The following is a 20,833-nucleotide window of genomic DNA, read 5'->3' on the forward strand; positions in this document are numbered from 1 at the left end:
GCACATCGAATGAGTAACTATATCAATTTCCTTGTTATATCCCATATATAGAGTTAGACCGGAGTCCAAGACAATGAATCAATCAAAAGTTCTTAAGCCTCCCTTGAACTACAGATTGTTGAGCCGGCATAAAAAGAGGAGTCAATATACAAAACATTTCCAAGTCCTCGATCTCGTGAAAATGGCTAATGAATTCAGCCGAATTTGCTGGTGGGTTACTGTCAACACCTGTAGGCACGAGAGCTTCAACATTGCCGTAAGTCCATTCAGAAGAGACCTATGTCCCATGAATATGCTCCGATCTATTACTGCTTCCCTCTGAACCCATCCCCTGCTGATCTGCCAAGAGAATTTTTCCTAATTTTGACAGGCTTCAATAATACGGGGTGACAGAAACAGATGCATCGACCTGGCCCCTCCTAATTCATCACAGTCTTGGTACACCGAAGCAGCTGAGGACACAGCAGCTCTAGATAAACTTAAGAACTACTGAGAAGTTCCCAATTGATGCTCAAGGGAATTCAATTCAATCTTGATCTTAGAAGTTTTAGGAACCCAATTTTGTTCCGGAAAAGTTGTAGAGACGGTGTTCAAAGGATATGAGAGGAATTGGTCAGATACTATGAGCTCTCGAAAAGATCTTGTATTATTCCATCAATCTCGTATCAATTCTTCACAAGAGAGCAAAAGATGAAAGCGGCAATAATGCAATTAATATAGCATTAAGATATTACAACTCAGCTCACAGTCATGCAGATAAGAATGAGAAGGATCAAGTAAAAAGATAATGAGAGGGATATGGTTTTAATCGAGCTAGAGTTGGAATAAGAATATAAGCATTACATAAGAGACTGCCGATTACCCACTCACTACGGGAGTTTCCGAGAGATAACACAAAGGTAAGGAAGCTGATATCTGTCACTTCCGCATATGAAATCATTGTTTCTTTTACCAGTTTCTGAAAGAAAGAATGGAACCGGTTTCACTACCCGAGAAAAAAGAAAAGAGGATAGAATGGAACATCGGCATAAGATCAATCTATTTCCTAGGACTTATCTGAAACCAATGAAAAGCCCAAATTGCATAGCGGAAGAAGGGTGGGAGAATTTTTGGCATAAGAATATTTTCCGTGACAGGCAAGACTAGAATATCAGCACAAGAGAAATGTCTTGGGCCATACTTTTTTGATCACGGACTAAACAACATCAATTATGTCATATCCTTTCAACAGATTGTTGTGTGAAGAGTCTTTTTCCAATGCCATCAATTCAATCAGTTGTGCCCAATTGGATACAAGAATCACATACCTCTTGTTGTTACAGTCCACGTAAATAAGCAAGATTACTATGGAGCCGAGAAAAGCTAAGACAAGAAAATTGAAAAAAAGAAAAAGAAAATGTCACAAGAATTTGAATCGATTCAGAAACTATATTTTGATTTCTTAAAGAACTTTCTTTTATAATAAATACAGAAGAAGAAAGCAAAAGATGTTTATTTGATGGTAATTTTTCTTGTTTGTGTGGGCTGTAACAAACGCAGGGACGTGATGCCTCTATCCTGTTGGACCCAACAGACATGATGGCATCGGGAAAAGACGGTTCACCCAACGAACTGTTGAATGGTTATAACACAATTGACGCTATTAGGTTCGAGATCGATAAAGTATGCCCCACAACAGTGTCTTGTGCTGATATTCTAATTTTGGCTGCTAGGGAAGCTATTCTTACCGTAAAAATGTCTCGCCCTTACTCTTCCATGCAATAAGCAAAATTTCTATGGAGCCGAGAAAAGTTGAGGGCAAAAACTATAGCAGGAACAGAGAGAAACTGTCACAAGAGCTTAAATTGATTCAAACACTACACTTTGATTTCTTAAAGGAACACTAATTTCTGGTAAATAAATAAACGAAAAAACAAACACCGACACATCCAAGACAAAAAAGAGGTCGAGACAATCATGCCAAAGTATAAGCCTTTACTTGAGAACATGTTCTAGGAAAGAGCTCGAGATAAAAGAATCAGAAGAAGGCACATATCGATGCTAATATGAGTTAAGAACCTTCTTATCGGAAAAGGACCACACACCGCACTATGGAAAAACAAGATGAAAACGCTCACAAGATGATCTATTTTCAATCTGTCATACTGAATACACAAGTACTTAAACAAGCCTTACCCTGAACCAACAGAGAGTTGTCCGGTGTTACCAAGAAGGGTTGACGCGCTTGATTGCCGATTGGGGCTGAGTTCTTCGGGCTTGGGTTCCTGGTGGTGATGTGACAGACGATATCTAGAACCTAAGAGCTTCCATAAATCGATCTTCTATATGTGAAGGAAGTTGTTTGTCGTTCTCTTCTGCTCTTGTTGATCAGGTCGGTTTATGAGAGACGAGCCAGAAGTAATTTATCATCTATAACTTCTATAAATATATAACGAAATCCTATATTCTATATCTACATCTATATATCTGTATATCTATATCTATATCTATATCTATCTATCTATATATCTATATATCTATATATCTATATGAAAACGGAGACATGGCGTGCTCACTTTAAAATTCCTGGTTCCTCAATGAACTCTTTCTGAATTTTTCACTTTCATTTTTAATTTTTAAATTTTTAAATTTCTAAAGATATCTTATGCTAAAATCCGAATAAAATTAAAAAAATTTTAAGTAAGATACTTGGAGTTAGTTACATAATATATATATATATATATATATAATAAATCATAATTTTTTAATTTTTAAAATTAAATGAATATCTCCTGCTATGATATATCAATATAACAAAATATTTTCAAATTTTTTTGAAGATTAATATATTATATGCTACTTCCGCACATAAGTTTTCTCTTTTTTTGGGGGTAAACACTTCCGTACATTATGTTGTTGGTCTATCAGTTAACACCTCTAGTCGATCAATCAGCTTATGATGTGTGTCAATTATTCTTTTTCTTTTTTTTTTTTTTGTTTTTTTTTCCAGTTACAAGGGTATGTGTCAATTACTCTCTAATGAGCCCACATGCGAAATTACGAATCATGCCCCAAAAAATTTCCAATTTGATCGCCCCTCACTCATCTTTTATCCAAATCAATAAGGATCGGGGTGAATAAGAAAGCAATCTGTAGCAGCGATAAGAAGAGGACCATATCTCTTCAATAATTAGAAGGGTCTCCAAAATCAAAGCCTACTTTTTAACGAACCCCGTGATCACTCACTGGGCCAACATAGCAAGTGTTTTATTACATGATCAAAGCTTTATTAGCCATTAAAAACACAAATGGAAAGGATAATTGTTTATCTAATTAATTATTCAGCATTCGTCGAGTGCGGGTAGATTTATTAAATTGAAAAATATTGGGGCGTGATTTGTAATTTTATAGACCGGCTCATCTAAAGTAGTCGACACGTATATCACAAAAAAGCTGATATGTCATATGATTAAAAATAAGGATGACAAGCCGAAAAATTAACGTAGGCAGCATAACGAGCACATAAAAAAAAACCGGTGGCAGCATGAAGTAAGTAACATAGGCCTAGTTTAGTAAAAAAATTGAAATCATGGGCCTCTTTTTGCAACACAATTAGAATATTAGGCAGTTTATTAACCAGGCTCAAACCTCTGGACGCAATTAACCATAATCTAGTGAGGGGATAAAATTGCACTTCTCATGAATGATTGAGGACGGAAATATACTAAATCAAAAGTATGAGGATGTTAATGACCAAATATTACACTTTCCCTCTTCTTCCTTCAACCCTAATAAACCCTAACATCGTCTCCAGAGCATATAAGCCGGCAGCCGTCGCGTCTCCCTACTTCTTCTTCTCCACTCGGCGGCAATGGTACTGTTTTCCTCCATCCTTCCTCCGTCTCTGTATTTCTCCGTGCATAGATCTATACTTACAGGGATATATGTTTGTTCTGTCTGCGTATCTGTGGCAATTTGTAGGGCAAGGGAACGGGGAGCTTCGGTAAGAGGAGGAACAAGACCCACACCCTCTGCGTGAGGTGTGGCCGCCGCAGCTTCCACCTCCAGAAGAGCCGCTGCGCCGGCTGTGGCTTCCCCTCCGCCCGCAAGAGGAAGTGTAATGCATCTTCCCCTCTTCGTCATATTTCGTTTTAGCTGAATCCGAGGAACTAAAAGTAACATGGCTGAAATCGAGGATGAAAATGCTGTATTTGTTTGGTCCACTTGTTTGAGATGCTTGAGGGAATTGTGGGGTTGCTGATTCATAGAAATGAGATGTTCTGTTCTTGAGGGTTCAGGTCGAATTCTCTGCTTATGCAGAGATTTTAGGCCTGTCATTGGGCTAGTTTTTCCGGGTTTATTACGCGGTTGTGCTGCTGTCTGTGTTCGGGGTTCAGGGTTTAACTTGATTTTGTTGCTATGCAGACAACTGGAGTGTGAAGGCAATTAGGAGAAAGACCACCGGAACCGGTAGGATGAGGTACCTACGCCATGTACCTCGCCGTTTCAAGACTGGATTCAGAGAAGGTAATCCTTTTAATTGCACATATGGTGCCTTTGTTTTTCCAATGATTCAGTGTGTTTCGGGTCTCTGTGCTTGCGTGTTGATTGAGAATTATATGCTATTGGTCAGGTACTCAAGCTACGCCGAAGAAGGCAGCTGCGTCAGCCTCTGCTTAACGTGTTGATGGGTCATTCCGGCTTTGAATTCGATATCACAATTTTTACTTGGTACTTCCGCTTGAGCAAGATATATTGGGGACAGACTTCCGTGAATGTTTTTTACTTTTTGACTTCTATGTTTTCTAGCAGTTTTCTTTTTTCATGTCATTTGTAGTTGCTGCAAGTTTTGAAGGTGGATTTGAGTTCATTATTAATCGAAAGCTGGTACCATTGTTAAGATTTTCCAGTCCTTTCTGGTTTCTACTTTAGCTATAATCAGTGGGGTGAGTAGTTCTTCAGTGCCACGCAATGGCTATCTTGATAGGTAGTATGTTGTACATCAAACTTAGATGCTGAGTTGTGATTGGACTGCAATCTTCATCACCTAATTCTGCTGCTTTTTCAGTTGGTTGGTTCCTGTGAAAGGATTTCCCACATTATAATGGTTATCGGTTTGAGATATGATGGGGGGGAGGGGGGTGGGGTTTTGGTTCTGGTTAGTATATGAGGTAGCATGTCATATAGTGTGGTACATGATAAGCCATGTTTTGGATCATATAGTGTGGCTTTTACAAGGCAATTTTAATCGTGTAATGCCATGAGAGTCGGATCTCATAGGTTAGTTTGGACATACTGGTGCAACCTGTTTGGGATGACCAGTTGCTTTGCGGGGATCCCAAACCGAAATGTGCTGATAAGCTAATACTCTCTGTTGAGCAGTCAGCTCATCAAGCGCAATTCAGGTTTACAAGTGCCGGCATAGGCTTGAACAATATGAAATTGAGCTGTGGTGATGACATGTATAGACTGAGGAATATCCTGGTCCGGTAGACCGAGCTATTTCCTGGTGCGGAAGGGTGAAAGGGCAGGGACCATCTTGATCTTGTACTTTGGCTCGCTCTGTGGTGTACATCAGCCTCATATGTGTTACAAGCCCAGACGTTCGTTAGCTCAGACCCAATGTCTTGGTCTACCCTCCCTTTTTTACCACACAATATTACAATATCACGTACTCCGTCTCGCCAGATTCAAAGTTTAAATTCAAATGTTATTATCTAACACATCCATCGCCAATTCTAAGATTGTCAATGACTCGATCTACAACAATGACAGAATATAACGAAAGTTCTATTTATAGTTGTCTCATTACACAAAGCCTGGAGCTACAGATTTCATATTGACATAAGCAAGTAGAACGACTTTGATTTGATCGAGCTCTATGTATATTATATATGTATCTGAGACAATTCTTGCTGACATTAGAAATCAGAGGATAAGAACATGGAGCCAGTTGCGGCAGCGCCATAAACTTTAGGAAGCATATTTTTCCGAGCAAAGCATAACATTCCTTCTCCAAAAGCTCTTCCTTTCTTTCAACGCCACACGCAGTGAAAGGGGAAGAGTCCTCTTAGAGCAAGCTCTTGAGCATCGATGGAGTGGACGTGTGGACTCACCACCGAATGGAACTTCAAAACAAACTAGACCGTCACCCGGTTGTTCCCTCTGGTATTCAGTTATCGTTGATTCCTTTGTTTCTCCTATCGGCAAAGCCCCTAGGCTGCTCTCAGTTCAGCTCCCAAATCTTCTCTGGTTCTATATGCTCCTCCGTCAAGGTGATCATCTTGTATCTCTGGTTTTACTATCCCACATGGCAGTGACTCGACATTGATAGGCTTCCAACAATGGAAAGGATATCTCAGTTAGCCTCGGGTCATTCCAACCGACGAGGCTATCATCACGATATTCATAATCGAATTGGTATTGATGCTCATGGTTCTTACATTGAGTTATGAAAGGCTCTATATGGTTTTATGTTCCATGTTAAAATTGTAGTTTATTTGCTTTGTTATAAGGATTCGATAACATAATAGCTCAGGCCTGTCGAGCTCCTCATTCCCTCGTGCACTTTGTTATAATTCGAGTTCATATCTCTACTTCCATTTAATCTTCGCAAGGCTGCTGTAAATTTTAACAGGCCCTGTTCTCTTTTTGGGACATCTAGATACTCCTATTTATGGCAAACAAAGCAGTGGTACCGGACGGCGTCAGAAACAATTAAACAGAAATAACTATCTTTGTATTCGGTTGCTTTTCACCATTTCCTTATTTTCATCTTACTGTTTTTCTGTTGTTCGTGCTAAGTTTATGGGGATTCTGTTCTACGGAGAGATGGAAAGAAATACAAATGTCCGGGACATGCTGAAAGTTCGGACAGGACACCAACTTACATTAATTTCTGTTTCGGTTACTTTGATAGTCCCAAAATAGTTTCTGGGCTGCAGCCATTACTCGATCTTTTCCATTCAGAGCCTGGAAATGGTTTGTGAAGCAGAAATCCGATGCTGCATTTCGGGACCATGCTGTATGTCGAGTGTTCTGGTTTTGTCTGAAAATCGTTTCATGAGATATCAGAGAGGAAGATTGGAAAAGGTTAAAGACTTGTTTTAGTGGCTCTGCAACCAATCAAGTCGTCCTTCTTCGAGGAGACACTTGACGCCATTCAAGAATACACGCTTTGTACTGGACCCGCCAATTCCAGGGCAACCACCCAAGTTAGAAAACCTCTCGGCTGGGGTACGATCTGTTGCTGCCCCCATGCGATCCAAAAGAGCAGGAGCTTTTGAGCAATTTCAGACTACAACACCTTGTTCAATCTATAGTTCAAGAAACAATTGGAAAAGAGTGGGGAGTGGAATGACTACACTTTTGTTCGTTACACAATTTTCATATGTAAGAATACCCAATTGTTTATATTACATGATTGAATCTTGCATTTTCTTAGCAAGTGATCTTACATCTCTCATATCGGCTATCTATCGTGCCGTTCTGATCCCTCGTCTCTTCTGACAGAAGAACTGCATATATCCTCCACGATAGTTACTCCATATCGATCGACTTATGAAAATGGAAAGGATATCTCAATTAGCCTCACGATCATTCCAACTGATGAGGCTATTAACATAGGAACATAGTATTCATAATGAGCCATGGACCATTGTTTAAATGGTGCGAACTCTTTGAAATCCATTGCAAGTCCTTCCCACTTCTTCGAACTCTTGTGATACACACACATGTCATCCTTGTGTTTCATGATCAATTTGTCGTCACCATCCAAAAGTGCCATCGGCCTCGTCATATGTGCGTCCATATATATGCTATAGAAATCATACCGACAAGTAGTTTCGATGACGTGGTGCTTGGACCAAACCAAACTGTCAAAATCCTCCAGAACCCATAGCTCGATTTTGTCTTCTTGGCAGTACTTCTGGTATAACTTCTTGCTTGAGGAAAAGTCATAGTCCCATTCGCACAAGGATGGCAGGATTGGACAAGTGTATTTCACTTCTTCCGTAGAGTCATCGAAAGAAAGAATGCCTTGTTCCATATGCTGTTGTGTTGCGTCATTAGGCAGTACAATTTTCCATTAATGAACACAACTGCCCCGAACTCTCTTAGACCGCTTGATGGAAAAGCGGGTTTGCTTATCTCCTTCCATGAGGTTTGTTGCCCCTTAGAGTTTGGTAACTCAAGAATAAAACATCTCGCAGCTGTTGCCACTTAATTATAAACCCAACAATCTTGTACTTTTATACAGAAGAATCATATGCTATCTTCCCGTAGAAACGGTTCATAGCCGATTCTTCACGGGGGAGGCAACAGGCGGTATGATCGTGTGACTGGATTACAGATGAGCAGCGGAGTCCTCTCAAAGAGATCACGATCCCCGGTGATCTCTAGAAGCAGCAGCCTGTCACAAGAATCACGGACCTGAACATCCATAGTATACTTCCATATGTGGTACTGATTCACGAGGGCACGAAGACAGTACTCTAGTCCTAAATTATAACTGTTAATTTTTGGGACCTGATCGGTGAAATCAAATGACATGAAGGAAGTACGATACCTTTCCCCAAATATATAGTTGGAGATTGGATTAGTCGTGTGGTTGGGTAGTGTATTGCATATGAACCCGCTTTGCGATCTCAACCTTTCAAGATGCAGCCTAGTAAAATACTGGCTGGTAATCAGCCGGCGCATGTAACGGCACACATCCTTCGGCTGGACAAGACTCTCGACTGTGAGCAGGAGCAGGATCTCGATCAGACCTTCGCAAAGAAGTGAAGTGATGTTTTTTTTTATACTGCTGTCCCCTGTCGTCTCATTTGCTTGCGAGTTACCTAACAAGCCTATGGGGGACAGGCGTAATGAAGAAAACAAATTTCTCATGCTTCGGTAATTTTTTCTGATGCTTGAAACGTTTTGATAGGTATGGATGATCTCGGGTATGTCCATAGTATATATAGCGTGGCTCCTTCCGAACTCGGCTGGTATGCATCTCTGTGAAACCATGTAATATGATCAATAATTGCTCAACTAATTTAACTAAAGAGCAATAAGAAGCCAAAGTACGGGTTAGACTAATGGCAGCAGGTGAACACATCAACGAGGATTATCCTTTGTTCGCCATTTGGACAATTAATTTGAGATTTTTGCGACACCATATCATTCGTTAGTAACGATTTATGTCCGCGTAGACCCAACAAACGGACCAGAACCCAACAGATATTGGAACAGGATATAGCACGACACTTCAATTGTCCTGTCCAACCAGAATTCTTTGAGGATTGTTCTAAATATAGATAAGATGAAGTAACCAAAGGCAAATTGCAACCAAAATTTTGGATTTGAATCAGAAATCGCGTGTTTGGTTTTAGGATATCTCCTCTTCTGGGAAATTATCATCCCCCTTCGATTTTATCATCGTACCAGATAAAAATCCACGTGTTCAAATTTTAAATATATTAAATAGAAAGTAACCTTAAAAAAAAAATTTGGGGAGAGAATGAAGAAACTTGTAACTGTAAAAAGTTCCCCTATGAAGGGACTAGAAATAGAATAAATTTGTACTAAAGCAAAAGGGAAAAGGCTGATTGGAAACGAATAATAACCTATTAAGAGAAAGCAATATATATATATATATATATATTATAGAAAGATTATAAATAATAATATATTAAGAGAATATAAATATAATAAAAAGATTATATATAAGCTATCCATATCAATATATATAAGTAAAATTGTATCCTATTGTAATAAATGCTCTCTCATTAATAGAAAAAATTATTTAAATAATATATTAAAAAAAATTTAAAAATTGATTTAATCAAATCAAGCCCAATTATGAAAATCTAATACTGCTCGGCTTATTAGAAAATGTCCAATCCAAAAATTAAGTGACAATTAAGTATACTAACAAATAATTATTTCATTATATATTAACCTAATTTCTATTATTATAAGGGTGAAATTATTTTAATAAATGGAATTATGGTATTATAAAAAATAAAAAATAAAAAGATAAATACTGTCATCAAATTTTGTATTTGAAAAATACGTAACTAGTTTTGTGTGAATATGTATAAAAATATGTATAATATATAATTATTAGATAAATATATAATGCATTGAAACCATTAGTTAAAAAATATTTGTAGAACCATTGAAAATTGGTCTTTTTTATTAAATGATTATAGAATGAAACTTCAAATTAACTTCGAGCATATTTTATTATAAGTGTAAAATTATTGTAATACATGAAGTTATTGTAATATAAAAAACAAAAATTATATGTTTGAAATAAGAATATCATCAAATTTTGTATTTAAAAAGTACATAACCAATTTTGTTTGAATATCTATAAAAATAGGCATATTATACATTGATCGAGAAACCCAGAACGAGGAAGAAGGCAAAGAGGAAGAAAATGCAGATGGAGTCTTGATGGAAAAAGAAAGAGAAGTTGGTTTTATTAATTTAATTTTATCATATATATGTTTTGCGATAGAGGATTGCTGTGATGATTATTGAATCGTCTTCTTCCTCCTCCTCCTTCTGTGGCGAAGAAAGAAGTTGTAGAGATATGGGGTGTTACCATTGGGTTTGGTGATTTATGTGAATGAAGAGGAGGGTGAGAGAGAGTTGCAAAAGAGAGAGAATGGGTTGAGGAGACGAGAGATGCAAATCTGTAAAAATGAAAATAAAACATCTTGGGTTCATTTTTTTTTATTTTTCAAGAGATAATTACAAATATGTTACTTTTTCATTAGATCGGAGGGTCCCACATCACTTCGGTTATCCATCATGTATGCAAGGAGACAAAATCCGTGACGGTCGATAGACAGTGTGCCAAATTTGAGACAAAATAGAAAAATTAAAATTTTTTATGTTAAAAGTGAAAATCCGTGCCCAAATTGAAAACTTGTATTTTTTTGTGTAATATACCTCATTTTATTAAGGTAGATTCTACAATGGAATCCCAACTTGTGTTCCGTGATGGAATATTAAATTCAGTCAATAGATCTCACAAACTTTTAATCTTATCAATTCAATTTTTATATATTACCTCTAATATTTCTAGTCCTTTATATGTTCTTTCACAATTTTCGTCTACAATACTATACTATTGTTCCCGAATCTTCCCATCATATATACCAATCACATTCTGTCACGTCACCCATCATCACCACGTCACCGAATTGGACCACAAAAATCGATTTCTAAAGAAAAACAGTTTAATGTAAGCCGTACACGTTAGCGACACGTTATCAACGTGTAAGCGAGTTCTAATTCATGGACACGTCAACGACATGTCATCGACATGTAAGTGACCTCCAATTTTATTATACATTACATGTGGCCCGATGGATTTGCGACTTCCTTAAAAAGAACTATGGATCAAAAGTGTTTTCTTTGATATTAAAAGGACTAAAAAAAACTAACATTCCACTATCAAACATAATTTTACGATCCATTGTAGAATTTACATTTTATTAAATAACTTCATGCCCCCGCTTATTTCTCACTTTTTCCTTCCCTCTTCCTCTCAATTACATTTCTTCAACCATCCCTCAATTTTTTTTTTCCGTTTATCACCCTTTCTCAGTTTTAATCTCTAAAGCTTCATGATGTATTTCATTAATTAGTAGATTAAAATCTCAGCAGAAATTTGCCTAAAAGAAGAAAAAAATGTTTGCAAAAAGAAGGTATTGTGATCAAATCTAAATCTAGAACATTAATAGCAATTATTTTGTAGCAATAGAGAGTAAGCATCGCGAGGTACACAAGCATAAAATTCTAGCGAAATATTTTAATTTCCAATTTTTTTTCGCTGAATGTGTTAATTTACAATTTGGTCATACCAAATATAGTCTGAGAAATTTTCGGTGCATACTGGGGCTAGGGCTCAAGATGGGTGGCCAATGAGCATTCAAGTGGAGTTTGGGGAGCTTGGAGTCCCAACAATTTGATAACAAAACCATTTTTTCCCATAATATTTTTTTGGGTGGAAAATTTGATGACGATAAAAAGGATTTTTAATCTTGAATATTGAAGCTCTCCCGACCAGTGTGTGATTAAAAAAAATAATTTTTCTACTCGTACATCTTTGATTCTACCAGAGAAGTTATTTTTAACAATTGTATTTTTAAATAATAAAATCATTGTTGCGTGGAGTGGAGGGCATACACATAATAAAAAAATTAAAGATAATAGCATCTTTACACTCCGTTTGGAATTCACTTTCATACCATCATTCAATTCATTTGAAAAAAAAATCAAATGTTTTATAGTTTCTTTAGCAACTTTCAAGGAATTTTCCTTTTCCATACATATATATATGTATGTATGTATGTTGGATTGTTCTTTCACTCCTTCCAATTTTTAAAAACGTCCCAACTAAAAGCTCTTCAATACAGAATTATTTTGCATGTTGACATACATAGTTGCTAATTTATGTCTTTATTTAAACTATAATAATTCGTAATTTGAATGCTCCAAAATGATACATGGCATATGCATTTGCATGCATGTTGTTCTTATAATAAATCAGAATCGTCGTCCGCGATATGTGGAGTTGTGATGAATAATGGACCAAACTTTACATTTCGCTCACCGTACATCTTCTATCTTTATCTCACGATTTACACCATATAACTTTCCTCAAAATGCAAACTAGAAAGGCTATTTACAAGATTTGTATACCTATGCTAGGGAATCTCAACCCCACAATCAAAGGGTAATCCACCATTTTCGGGAGAGGAAAACAGAAAGAATGGCGATATAAATCGCAGAAGGCTGTAACGACGATATTCAATCGGGTATGGGATGAATTCAATGAATGACGCGTCAAATGATACACCACCTGAAAGAGAAAATGCCGGGTGACCATTCTACTTACAAGTCAATCCCGTGCCAGGAGACTCCACTAGTTTGCTCGGAACTCGCCAAATCTATGTTTCTCCTCATGCAAATGCTTAAAAACGTAGTCAAGCTCCGGAAATGCTGATAGAAGCAGCAGCTCAAGCAGGTCGAAAGCTAGTAGCTTCAGACATACTGTAGACTACACAAGCAGCAGAAGAACGGTTATGAAATCAGCAAAATCTATCGATACAGCTCAGAGAAAGGTGACCGTAACTACCTGAAGAAAGTAGTAGAGGTCCTTTGCACATTGTTCATACTCCTTGCGCCCGACCAGGCTTACTATAGCAGCTGGTGCCTTATCTGCATTCATTAATTATAATGCCATTTGCATTGACAAGGAAAATGCAGCTTTTAGCAATCCGATCTTATATAATCCATCTCCTACAAGATGTTTATGTAATGGAAACGACATAGAGAGCAGCTCTCACCAATCATTAACTCATACACCAACTTCGCCCGTCGTTCTGCTTCAAATTGTTGCTGCTCGTCACTCAGTCTAGGTGAAGCTATTTCTGTGGGTTGCTGACCATGTGGTGTTTGTGGTGAGCTGCCAGCTGGAGGCTGCTTTTGTCGCTTTGGATGTTTAGTTATAAATATCCCATCGGGCCAAAGTATCTATTCAAATCACACGTGATTATTAAATTTCTTCTTTGCCGATGGTTAACATTCGTTAAAAAACTAAAGAGCTCATTTTTTGCATCAGTGAACTTCATCATGACAGTTCAACAAATAGTGACCCCTCGGAGCCATAACTAAGCAACCATAAGTCTTAGTCCTCATCTATCAATGACCCTTAAACATAGGTTAGCATCTAAAGTGTCACCTGCTCAATTCGCTTGATTCCTGAAGCAATCACCGACCCCCGACGAAGTAGCTGAATTTTTTCCATCAACCAATCATCAAATGCATCACTCATCCCCAGCTGTAAAATCTGCTTAGCTACCCAAAAGGCCTTCCTTCTGCAATTCATTAAACCAATATTCAGCAGAATGTTACACTTCAAAAAAGTCCATCAAGATGTATAAGAAATTACAACTGACTAGGAGATGCAAAAATACCATCTGGAGTACATGACACAGCTAACATAGATAAACAAACGAAAAAACAAGAAACAATACCTGATCCACCCACCATCTTGGAGCTGGAAGATGACATCAACCAAATCTAAAAGTGGGACACTTAAATTGGGAGGCACCCACTGCAAGAGTAGAACATGTTAACATTAGTCCACAAATGACATATAATCACGTAATGAAGATTAAGAATATAAATTAATTAATTATTAAAAAAAAAAAAGCTTTTCCAACTACAACCTCTGTAGGAAGGGTAGGGTCATTAGCAGCATCAATTAGTATTTTGGATGTTTCTTCCCTAACATCATTCCCTCTACCATCAACATCATTCTCTTTGGCGTTCAATCTTGAACCATCTGGTGCAGGACTATGCTTCATTTGCAGCACGGTTTCCCTACTTTCTGGGACAAAACTTTCTTTTCTGGATAAGGGGTTGACCATTGGCCCCGCAAAAGTCGAGATTGTTTTGTTCCTTGCAGATGGTTTATTGTCCAAGTCAACTGGAAAGTAGCCACACTATCAAATATGGGAATTATCCAACAAGAAAATAGTTTGGAAATGCAATAGCAAATATGGGCTAACTTAGCAGATAAAGACGAGGGTGACACTGCAAAAGATGATATTACCTGACAATGTTTCAACAATCGAGAATGAATTTGAGAAATAATATGTCTGCATGATTAGAATAGAAACAATTAGAAATCCACTGGAAAAGGAGTATCAGCTCTCTACTAAGCAGCATTATGGAAATAATAGAAACTAAAGATCACCAAACCTGAGAATCAACGCTTAGAAAGTCCCAAACTTCAATCGATCCAGAAATTCTAGGGAGCTGCATCAGCTTCTGTAGAGTATCAATACAAGGAGTTAACTTTAAATGGAAGCAAGATGTGAGGATGTATGACCATGATAAAGACAAATTTAACCAAATGTACAAGTCAAAACCCCTCATCACATAGGCATGTCACAGCAAGACGAGTAATTATGATGTGAAGAGTTCTCACCGAGCATGAAAAGGTAAAAAGCGTCCAAGACACGGAACCAAACTAGACATCTCACCTTAGAACATTTGAATTCTAGAAAGTACTAGAAGTTAATATCAAGCCCGTGATAAATATTTTCTTGCATAGTCTTCATACAAAACGAAAAAGAATGAGTTCATAATTTTTAATTGATTAACAGCAGTAAGCTCTCGAGTCAACAGTGAACACATTCCAGTTCCACCAGGTCAACAAGGGCAGCTTTAAGCAACAGAACCCAAGAGAAGAGATATCAAACCTTTAAATATCCATCAAGCAATCTGCACCTTTCCTGAATGACAGGAACATCCAAACCAGTGGAAAGGAAATGCTTTGGGGGCAAATGGAGATTGTACTCAGGAAAAGCCTTTAGACGACGATGCAACTCCTCAAAATGTCGAAACCTAGAGGATGTAGCAATAAATTGAAGATGCACATACCACAAATAATAAGAAATACTGACTAAGAAACCATCAAATTGTTAACTGAAAACTAATCAGCTAAAGTATTGAAAACACAGAAGATGGACATCAGAAAAGATGCATTTAAGAGAAAGATGAAGTCTAGGATGATATCCTAATCACCTTCTTTTGACAGACCAGCTATTATTGTTAGCATCTGTGACAGATAAGGAATAGACAGCAAAAGTTTTAGAGCCGCTTTTTACAATATTTGCACCAAGCACCTGCAATGGGAAATTAAAAGTGCATGATTCACCGTTTGAAGTAATTAGATAAGGAAGCACCAAAAGCACAATGAAGAAAATACTTAGCTCCACAAGTACCTCACATCTTAACCTTAAAAAGGATTCCAGAACCAATGAATCTTGCGACAAGTTAACAGTTGGAGTATGGTATTCTGGAAGAGATGCAGATGGTGCAGATGAAGAAGCTGCTGCTCCACTATTCGCTCTACTCAAAATTTCATCATCAGTATCGTCACTTGAGACTTCACCATTTCCATAACCTTTTGATGCATTGAGTATATCTTGTCCATCCCCAGACAAGAAACTCGTCCTCTCAACCTCATGCCACACTGGAACCTTTCTTCCACTAGACCTCTTCCTGCCAGACTGGCCATTGGGAAATCTTTGATAGCGAAGCTGTCCTTTACTTGTCTTTTTTGCATAATGGCCTTCAATGGTTTCTAGTGGATGATGAATGTGAGAAACCGCGTTTCTCTTACTCTTACCATCCCAGACTTTAGTACCAGGAGAGTCCAGGCCTGTAACAGTGCCAGTTCCTTCATCAGAAGAAGTGTATGAAGTACTTCCAGAGTCAATCTCCTCCAATCGCATAGGACTATGCTCATCATCTTCATGAGTTTCAGAATAACTCGGAAAGCTCTTATCGACATGTTTAGAGTTACTTACTGATAATGCATCCCCACATTCCAAGGCATGGGCATTGCTCCCTGAGGGATGGTTCTTCACTGTATTCTCCTTTTCTATAGGTTTCGGCATTGTCTTTGAATTGTCACTAGACACAGGCCTCATAGTTGAAGAATTCTGAGGAACTTGCTCGATCAACCGATTCTCCCCTTCCTTCCTCTTATAATTTCTCCCTTTGGTCCACATGTTCTCAAAATGCTCGGGCGCAAGGGCCTGGGCCTTTCTACGAGAAATCAAATCTAGCATCTCTCCCCACTCACCTCCAGGGCGATGCCGTTGAATACCTTTATCATCACCATTTTGAGAATTTGCAGGCATTGAACCCCATGAGCGAGAAGACCGAGTATCAATGGAAAGTAATGGATCTTTAGAAAGACGGGTTCTATTTACATGGTCTGCTTCTGGTTTATCAGAACCGGATGTTTTTGTTTTCAACTGAACAAGTTCAACACCAGTTACAGTTGGATCGAGAAACCTTGAGAAATGATCTGCTGACACCCTTGATGGTCCAGTTTTTGACTGCAATTCTTGTGCTACAAGTGCAGCTTTAGCAGCATTGGTCTTAGAAATGTAAATGGCTTCAATCCGTTCATTGATGAATCTGCAACAGATATTAAAGAAGAAGATATAAAGAACAGCAAGAAGAAACATTAAGATAAGAAGGCCTTGCAGACGAGTACCTTGGATTTGCCAAATTTAATACTGGTCGAATGACTGCACATGCAAGAAGCTCCCGGGCAGCATAACGGAAAAAACAACACTGCAGATCTTCAGGTTTGAAGATAAATGATATTAGGCCATCCACCAGGTGTTGTAAGACCTGCAATTAACCATCACAGAATATGTAATGACAAGAATGAGAAGCTTATGAAATTCACAAAAGAAAGGGGGCCAAGGAAGCAAACCTTATGCTCAGCTTCAGCAGAAAACAAAGCAGGATGCAGTTTGTTTTCAGAAGCCAAAATGTGCCTCAATGCTGTATTACGGTTCTCAATTGTTATCTGCCCCGGTTGTTGCTTTTCAATCCTAGCTTGAGTCATACGGAAAATTTCCAAATGGGTGCAGATGAGACTGACAAGATCCCTGCATCATTTAAGAAGATAGACAGCTGTTTGAATAATGTATTCTCTTGAATCCAATTGATGGAAAATGTCTGGTAACATCATGTATAAGAACCTTGTCAGGAGATCGATTAAATTTATATTCCTCAATCGATCAGAAAATTCTGCAAGGACATCATTTATGATGCGCACCAGTTCTTCTGGGCCATCTTTGTCAGGTGTTAACCGAGAGTACCACAAGTCTGTGACCCACTCAGACACTATGTGCCTAGTGAAGTGATCTATGGCATCTTCAACAACTGGTGAATCCACTTTCTTTCTCCAATCAGATTTTTTAATAACTTTTGGAGCTTCAACGGGTTTCCTCTGAGATGGGCCAGCAGTTACAGGTCGCTTGCTGCTATACGTTGCCGCTTTCTTCCGCGCATCAAAATCTAATGAAAAATAGCGAAGCATGATAATCAAAGTTGCTGCAGCTGGCAAATTGACCCATACTGAGGAGCTTGTCACTGATACAAAAACAAGAACAAATAAACATGCTTCAGCATCAGACAAGATGAAAATGCAAAAGGGAACATCAAATTTCCCTCCCTAATTCCTACAAATTCATCATTATAGTTTTTAAAATTAATCATTGCTTACTATAGTCAAGAATTTGCATTATCCGAAGAAATCCGATATGTATTAAGCGCTAAATTAACCGAGTAACTGGCAACTAACCCGATATGCTATAGTGCCTCATGATCACAGATTCCTTAATGTCCAACATTAACAAAACGCATAATTTCTGTAGACCAACTAATCCATAATCCCCAAGGGCAAGAAAGAACAACAGGATTGCACATTAGGATGGAGTACAGCCCAAGTAATTAATTAAACCACGTGTACATTAAATCCAATTTGCAAAGGGAAGCACCGCAGCTCACTGATATAGTAATTGCTTTGCTTTTCAAATTAAGAAATTTCAAATCAAATGAAAATTGCATCTTTACAGGAAATTAGATCAAGTACTAAACGGGGACTAAAAAAATGCAGCATATCTCGTTCTGAAGTAGAGGGATTCGCCGGAAAATAAAAACCCGAGTTAATCATCGGAACACGCGCAACCGTAATAGAAGACTTACAGGACATGAGATACGACAATCCCACGACGCATATAACCAGGAACACAATCCGCTTCTTCGCCTCCTCGGCCAGGTCCTTGACGGTCACCGGCCTCGAGGTGGTGGAGCTCATTTCTGCACAATTGTTCACCTCAGATTCCTCCGAGCGCTAAACAGTCCCTCAGAACCGGACCACTTCCTCCTCGTCACCGGCACCAGTGACCGGGAAAACCATCTGGGCAGCTCAAAAAATCCCGGAATGCAACAACCCACCTGAAGGATCGGGAAATGCGAAGCAAGAAGAATAGAAACCCGAGATCAAGAGCAAGAGATCAAGCCGAAACAATAGCGGCACCTGGGGAAGAAGAGACCTTGGGAGATTTTGGAATCGATTGAGAGCGAGGGAGGAGATGACTGTTAGGTTTGGCTAGTCGGTTGATCGATCGATGCCGTGTGGATTTTTCTCACAGCTTCTTGCGTCTCTTTGCAAACTGGGGGGTTTAGGGATTTGATGGGGGTGGGGGGGCCTGCGTTGGAATTGGAATTGGAATTGGAATTTGAAGAAGGCTTTTAGGAAGAAAGAGAGGATTTCAGGAATTTGGGAAAATTTTGAACTGTGTTGATTTGATTCTGTTGTTTATTGGTTTGGTTGAAAGTTGGAAGGGTGTGTGCGCCTTTCTCAGGTTCTCAAAGTGAAAAACGAATAATTTCATATCCCAATTTATAGCTCGTCTTAATAAATTCAAGCCCAAAAAAGAAAAAAAATCGTATATAACATAATTTTTCGCTAATTTTCACTTTTCACATCAGATAACACGTCGTCAATTTACTAAAGTGGCACTATACAAAAAAGTAAAATAAAAATAAAATGAAATTATTTAAAAGAGTAAAACGAGGAGTTCTTGAGAGGAGGGGGTGGTGGGGCGTTCTTGCCGATCACCCGCCTCATCCAGGTCGCAGGCACACGCAGATCCTGCCGATCCTCGTGGCAATGGATTCCATCCCCAATCACCCTTTCTCCCTGTCTCTATATTTTGTACTTTGAGCCTCAATTTCTCTCTCGTTTTAGCCGGCTAAAAGCCTATTGGCAATGTTGTCTGTAAAATTCTCACTTGAACCTACCCAGCCTTGAACTCATCTACAATCTAAAAGCTTAAACTAATAGGTTGTTAGACCGAAACCTGATATAAACTTATGGTTTCTTTCTCAATTTTTTCTTGTAGGACAACATATCTCAACACCCGTCCCCACGTGACAGTGTGCGGTCCAACACGTGCCACGTGCTCAGCCTCGAGTTCCACACTCAGGGCCTAACTAGAGGTGCACCTTTAGTTATTTCGAAATTGGATTGGGCCACTCTCGGGTCTGATTAACATGAGGCGCACTTTTGGCTATCTTGAAACTAAATCTGGCATGGTGTAAGCCTACACGTACACATGAAAGCGTAAACACTTTGATACCATATAAAATTCTCACTTGGGCCTACACTGCCTTGAATTCATCTACAATTCAAATGTTTAAACTAATAAGTTGTTGGATCCAAACCTCATATAAGTTTATGGTTTCTTTCTTAATTTTTCTATGTGAGATAACATGTCTCATCATTACCCAAAGCGGTGGTGGCTATAAATGGATCGCCACTACCCAATTTTCACCCTTTTACTCGTCTCTCTCTCTCTCTCTTCTCTCCAATCCCTCTCTCCAAACATTGGTGGGGTGGTATGATGGGGTGGCTAGCCAAGCAACATCATATCAGTGTTTTTTTTACTATGCAAAGTTCCCAACCTTCGTTTCTCTATTCTTTTCCTTTTCTTTTCTTTTTTTAATTTTGAAAGCTTATTTTTCTAATTTTTTTTCCTTGTTGGGTCTAGTGCACATGATTTTCCCATCCATTTTGACGAAAATCATAATCTCACATTATGGTTGAGTGGGGTAAATTTGGCTAAAAGATAGTTTAGCAGGCAAATGAAAAGTAAGTTTTCCAATCTATTTACTTAGCAAAAAAAGAAAAAAGAGAAAGTAAATCTATTTATTATCTATCTATTATAGGTATTTAAAGTAAGTTTCTCGAGCTTGTGCGATAAGAAGCCTCTGTTCGTGTGATGTGAACTTGCCACGTAAGATCTTTGAGCAATTCCTCAACTCCTGGTTGAATGTTTTTTCATTCATATTCTTTAATTTAATAACCCACCAAAAGTAATTAATAAAAAATTAAAGAATGTGAGAGATGCATAAGTTTATTAGTATTGAAGTGGTGGAAACATGGTTAGTTGAGTTAAATATC

The 20,833-nt window shown here is 38.3% G+C and overlaps 2 protein-coding genes and 1 long non-coding RNA gene across 5 annotated transcripts; 1 reads left to right on the top strand and 2 right to left on the bottom strand.

Annotated features, from left to right (window-relative positions):
* Nucleotides 1–625: 625 nt before the first annotated feature.
* LOC116199099 lies at nucleotides 626–2,498 on the bottom strand. The gene is made up of 2 exons (XR_004155463.1): nucleotides 2,176–2,498; nucleotides 626–958 (listed from the first exon to the last, which is right to left on the bottom strand). It is a non-coding gene; the product is annotated as an uncharacterized LOC116199099 (long non-coding RNA).
* A 1,205-nt stretch (nucleotides 2,499–3,703) lies between these two features.
* Nucleotides 3,704–4,891, top strand: LOC116198556 (60S ribosomal protein L37-3-like). The gene is made up of 4 exons (XM_031528726.1): nucleotides 3,704–3,853; nucleotides 3,961–4,096; nucleotides 4,405–4,506; nucleotides 4,613–4,891. Exons 1-4 carry the CDS (start codon nucleotides 3,851–3,853, stop codon nucleotides 4,657–4,659), a joined length of 288 nt encoding a protein of 95 aa, XP_031384586.1. The 5' UTR covers nucleotides 3,704–3,850; the 3' UTR covers nucleotides 4,660–4,891.
* Nucleotides 4,892–12,482: 7,591 nt separating this feature from the next.
* On the bottom strand, nucleotides 12,483–19,241 carry LOC116200007. Of its 3 annotated transcripts, XM_031530648.1 has the most exons (16): nucleotides 18,921–19,241; nucleotides 18,571–18,822; nucleotides 17,562–17,955; nucleotides 17,291–17,468; nucleotides 17,066–17,205; nucleotides 15,780–16,986; nucleotides 15,580–15,680; nucleotides 15,255–15,399; nucleotides 14,752–14,820; nucleotides 14,603–14,648; nucleotides 14,217–14,476; nucleotides 14,022–14,101; nucleotides 13,727–13,862; nucleotides 13,332–13,518; nucleotides 13,121–13,203; nucleotides 12,483–13,042 (listed from the first exon to the last, which is right to left on the bottom strand). In XM_031530648.1, exons 2-16 carry the CDS (start codon nucleotides 18,680–18,682, stop codon nucleotides 12,908–12,910), a joined length of 3,273 nt encoding a protein of 1,090 aa, XP_031386508.1. In that variant the 5' UTR covers nucleotides 18,683–18,822; nucleotides 18,921–19,241; the 3' UTR covers nucleotides 12,483–12,907. The 3 variants fall into 3 exon arrangements, with proteins under 3 accessions (XP_031386508.1, XP_031386509.1, XP_031386510.1); XM_031530649.1 differs by having other exon boundaries at nucleotides 17,562–17,880; nucleotides 18,571–19,241; XM_031530650.1 differs by lacking the exons at nucleotides 18,571–18,822; nucleotides 18,921–19,241 and having other exon boundaries at nucleotides 17,639–17,796.
* Between the last annotated feature and the right edge of the window lie 1,592 nt (nucleotides 19,242–20,833).

Source organism: Punica granatum, chromosome 3 (genome assembly GCF_007655135.1).
Source record: "Punica granatum isolate Tunisia-2019 chromosome 3, ASM765513v2, whole genome shotgun sequence".
NCBI lineage: Eukaryota > Viridiplantae > Streptophyta > Magnoliopsida > Myrtales > Lythraceae > Punica > Punica granatum.

Coding starts and splice junctions, on each gene's coding strand:
- LOC116198556 (XM_031528726.1), top strand. Junction 4,097..4,404: donor CTCCGCCCGCAAGAGGAAGT/GTAATGCATCTT, acceptor GTTGCTATGCAG/ACAACTGGAGTGTGAAGGCA. Junction 4,507..4,612: donor CAAGACTGGATTCAGAGAAG/GTAATCCTTTTA, acceptor GCTATTGGTCAG/GTACTCAAGCTACGCCGAAG.
- LOC116200007 (XM_031530648.1), bottom strand. CDS start 18,682: ATGAGCTCCACCACCTCGAGGCCGGTGACCGTCAAGGACCTGGCCGAG. Junction 17,469..17,561: donor TTAATCGATCTCCTGACAAG/GTTCTTATACAT, acceptor TAAATGATGCAG/GGATCTTGTCAGTCTCATCT. Junction 15,681..15,779: donor TTTTAAGGTTAAGATGTGAG/GTACTTGTGGAG, acceptor TTCCCATTGCAG/GTGCTTGGTGCAAATATTGT.